This window comes from Fukomys damarensis, unplaced genomic scaffold (genome assembly GCF_012274545.1).
Source record: "Fukomys damarensis isolate Sample0158 unplaced genomic scaffold, DMR_v1.0_HiC HiC_scaffold_5, whole genome shotgun sequence".
NCBI lineage: Eukaryota > Metazoa > Chordata > Mammalia > Rodentia > Bathyergidae > Fukomys > Fukomys damarensis.
The window spans coordinates 67,413,828-67,418,448 of NW_022900917.1; the positions used below are offsets into that span (position 1 = coordinate 67,413,828).

Below are 4,621 nucleotides of genomic sequence, written 5' to 3' on the forward strand. Positions count from 1 at the left end.
GGGGGGGGGGGGAGGGAGGACTGGGGATGTAGCTCAATGCAAAGGACTCTGGTTCAATCTCCATCACTGTCAAAACAAACAGCCTCAGGCAGGGGCTGCAAACCACACCAGTGGTGAACGCTGGCCCTCAACGTAATCATTTCTATGAAAGCACTGCCATCTCCCCTCCCGCCAGCGAAGCTCCCCCAGCAGGGCTGAGCGTGACACAGACCACATGGTCCTGCCTTGTCGCCTTTCACAGACAAGTTTACTAACCCTTGGTCTACAACACTTTATTCAGCCATAAACCAGAAAGATGAGGTGAAGAAACAGAGGCCTTTCTAAGATCCCTACCAATTATCCTAAGAGCCGGGACATGATCTCCTAATATCTAAGCAGCAATAACCTATCCCTCTTAATGGTGGCCTAATGATAAGAGATGCCTTAAGAAAAATCAAACAATTATGATTCTAAATAAAATACATTAAACTACCAGAAAATTAATTTTTAAACTAGCCATATTAGGGCTGGGAAAGTAGCTCAGAGGAGCACCTTCCTGCAATTATGGAGCCTGTGTTTGATCTCTAAAACCACAAAATACAGTTTTTGTTTGTTGTTTTGAGACAAGGTCTTGCTATGTAATTCAGCTGGTCTTGAACTTACCATGCAGCCCAAGTGGGCCTCGAACTTGCAGTGGTTCACCCACCTCCACCTCCAAGTGCTGGGATTACTGGTATGCCCAACCAAGCACCCACATTAGACGGGTACATTCTAGTCAGTTGTTTCCATGATTATTCAGATGGAACTCACTTAGTCAAAATCATTTTTTGTTTTTTGGTACCAGGGATTGAACTCAGACTTCAATATCTTTTTTTTACAATAAAGTTTTGACCCTGCTACCAATCTACTGTATGACTAAATAATGCCAAGCTCTCTCAAAATCCAAAAAAAATTGGGCTGGGGATTTAGCTCATTGATGCCGCTGTCTGCCTCACAAGTGCAAGATCCCATGTTTGATCCGGTACAAACAAATAAACAAACAAACCAATCCAATCTTCTTTTGGGAGGGCAGTACTGGGAATGAACATACCCTTGACATGCTAGACAAGTGCTGCACCACTGAGCTGAATCCCCAGCCCATCCAAAATCCAAACAAATCTACAGCCAAAGGAAGACACCTCTAAAGGGAAAACTTGGGGAGGACCACAGGGTAAATACAAACAAACCTGGACTGACTAAAGTGAGATAGAATGATGGTGATGAGTAGGAGTTGTTCTGCCTTGCTCAGCAACAATTGCAGCAAACTGCTCATCTTAAAAATGAGAGCATCCTGCCAGGCTTTTAAAGCTGCATACCGAGGCCCTGGGCTCCATGCTTTAGATGGATTCTTTCAATTCAATTGTTAAAACATCTCACTACCCAGCATCTACCAACTGTAGATTTACAGATGAGCAAACAGGCTGTCAGGCTGTGTCTTGCCTAAGTGATCTGGAGACTCAAATCCAGGTCTGTCCCATGGCAAGTGTCACCATGACAATAGCAACTTACTAGTTCAAACAGAACTAAAGTTAGTATTATTTTTTAAAATTTGCTAACATCTGTCTCTGAAGGCCAAGAAAAAAAGCAATGAACCACTATGTAACTAGCTGCTTAAGAACTCTAGCTGAAATGTCTTGTAACTGAGACTTACCTTTTGCTTCATTTTCATCGGAAATGCCCATTATTTGAGAGCCAGAAATATCTCCGTTGCAAACAATCTTATCTTTTCTCAATTCTGCACATGCTGCAGCCTTCCTGGATTCGAGCTCATTCTCAGTGGTACAAGTGCTAGAGTTATGGCTTCCCAATTCCATTTTGTTCCCAGAGGGGTTTTGCTCCTTCTCATTTTCTTCTACTGAGGACTCCCCCGTGTTTCCAGTCTCGTTGTGGTCTGCACTTGTGTCCTGAGTCTCCTCTGTGTCACTGTCAGCTTTGTCATGCACAGTGCTCTGGCTACCATCTCTCGCCTGTGAAATCTTCCTTCGCTTTGTTATGGTGCCTAAGTACCACTTGGACTTTTTGCGGTTTTTTCTTTTCAACTGAGCTTAAAAAAAAAAAAAAAATCATCTCAGGACTTTCTGAATTCTAAGAAGAGTAAATAGATACTGGAGATCTGAGATGACACTTTGAGGAATTATAGTACTTCTGTATGTCTGCAATACCAAAACAAGCAGAGTTCTGTGAGAAACTGGAGAAGGTGACAAGGCCAAGATCATGAAATGGCCTACCATCCCAGGAATTCAGATTCTTTTGGTTGTACCAAGGACTGAATCCAAGGTCTTTATACTGAGCTATGTAATCTGACTGAAAAACATGGTTAAGATTTAAAACAAAATTTTACCTTAAAAGACACTGCCACGAACCCCTCCAAAGCTTTTCCTTGCATTGAACACCCTAACCCTATTATTCCCGCCACTTTCTGAAGCAGCTCTCTGAGTCCTGTTTCCTGACTGTATTGACAAGGTGCTGTTAGAACACAGTGAGCGCTGCTGTTCGGTGCCATCATATAGGATGGTGGCTTGTGAGAACAGGACCCACTCTCCCACCACTGCTGGCACTGTGTTGACTTTGGTCCTTCCTCTTGAGTAAGATGACCAGAAAGGGCAAACAGTTTGAATTCAAGACATCAAGGCAGCCATTGTATTGAACTTCACAAAACAGGGCTCCAGAACTGCTTCAGAGGAAGCAAGAATGATGGATATGTGTGTTTAAAGAGAAAGCGGGGGATGGGACCGGGGATTTAGCTCAATGGTTTCGCTGCTTGCCTTGTAAGCAAAAGGGCCTGAGTTCGATCCCCAGTACCAAAAAGAGAGAGAGAGAGAGAGAGAGAGAGAGAAAGAGGGAGAGAAAGAGAGAGAGGGAGAAATGGGGCACTGTGAGGATTAATGGCAATGTATCTCTTGCTGTCATAAACTTTTTAACTGGGTGTGGTGGCACGCTCTTGTAAGCATCATCACCATTTGGGACGGAATCACTATTCAAACCCTATCTATTGACACAACCTTTAAACTCAAATCTCAGCACTTGGGAGGCTGAGGCAGGAGGGGTGCTGTAAGTTTGAGCCCAGCCTGAGGCCCTGTCTCCAAAAACAAAACAAAACAAAACAAAACAAAAATACCATATTTTTCAATCACACCTGATATTCTTTTCTATTTTTTATTTTGAGATAGGTTCTCACTAAGTTACTAAGTTGCCCAAGATGGCCTTGAACTTGCAATCCTCCTGTCTCAGTCTTTCAGAGTGCTTGGATTACAGGTGTGCACCTCCATACCCAGCTAGGAGTTTGGAGTTTAGATTTTTATTTTGAATTTTTTTTAAGAGAAGTTACATGATCTGACACATATTTCTGAAAGGTCATTTTGGCAACAGTGTGAGAGACTAGAATAAAGACAAGCCACAAAGAGCCTAAATTCACTCAGTGCTTAATACTAAGACCTCTTTTAAGCCTGTGATATATACTAATTCAGTGAAATTTCACTTTAACCCACTAAGGGTTAAATCACCATCATTTTATAGATGAAAAAATGAGGGCCCAACAGTATTCTGTGTAGGCCAAGTCCAGTAAAACGACACTGGAGGTGTCCTGGGGAAAAGAGCAGGATGACAAAAGAAAAGTGGAGGGTAAAGAATAGATGTCAAAGGACTTAAACGGAGCTGAAGACTGCGCGGGGGTGGTGCAGAGGGGCGGTGCAGGTCGGCAGGAGCTCAGAGTGGCTCCAGAGTACATGTCACTGCCCGCTGGCAAGGCACAGCACTTGCCAAGATAAATATGAAAAAGAGGATCTGGTTATTTATACTCTTAGAGGATTTGGTGACAGGGAATCTGATTCAGTCTGAATCTCTTCAAATTAGGACATATGTGCACCAAGGCAAGTAGAAAGACTTATTAAGTGCTGTCAGAGGCTGCCTGTGAGGAGGAGCATTCCTGTGTTCCCGCACAGCCACTCCCCCACAAAGGGTGTGAAAGGCCTCTGGACACACCCACCCACAGGATCTGCCTTACAGACGCTCCAGGACTGGCAGGGAACTTTTCCTCTTATTCTGATAAACATTTAGCTAGCCATTCCCCACCAAGAAAACAAAAAACAAGCATTTTATTTGTTTTTTTTTTTTTTTTTTTTTTAATTTTTTGATACAGGGTCTCACTATGTAGTTGAGACTGACCTGGAACTCACTATGTAGTCCAGGCTAGTTGCGAACTCACAGCGATCCTCTTGCCTCAGCCTCCGGGAGTGCTGGGATTATAGGCATGCGCCACCACGCCTGGCCTAACAAGCACATTTTAAAAAAGAAAAATTTTTCCAGGGATCCAACAGGCTTGTTTAGTTTCAGCTTTTGATTAAAACATACACACACCAGGCATGCATAAAGTACTCAAGACATACACACACAGCAACTCTCCACTGACACCACGGGCAGTCATGACTATGCCTGAAAGCACATGATTAGTATGTACCAGATATGTATCTACAGGTTTATAAAAGATCTACATCTAAAACTACACCTGGAGCCAGGGATTTGGCTCAGGAGTTCTGCTGCCCGACTCATAAATGCCAGGTCCCAAGTTCAATCCCTGGTACAAAAAAAAAAAAAAAAAAAAAAA

The 4,621-nt window shown here is 43.2% G+C and overlaps 1 protein-coding gene across 1 annotated transcript in view; it reads right to left on the reverse strand.

The window, feature by feature from the left end:
- The window catches only part of Atad2 (ATPase family AAA domain containing 2), a 64,003-nt gene that overhangs the window by 5,265 nt on the left and 54,117 nt on the right, over window positions 1–4,621 (reverse strand). The window contains exon 27 of the mRNA XM_033759228.1: window positions 1,670–2,062. Coding sequence (XP_033615119.1) covers window positions 1,670–2,062 — 393 coding nt within the window. The remainder of the gene's footprint in view (window positions 1–1,669; window positions 2,063–4,621) is intronic.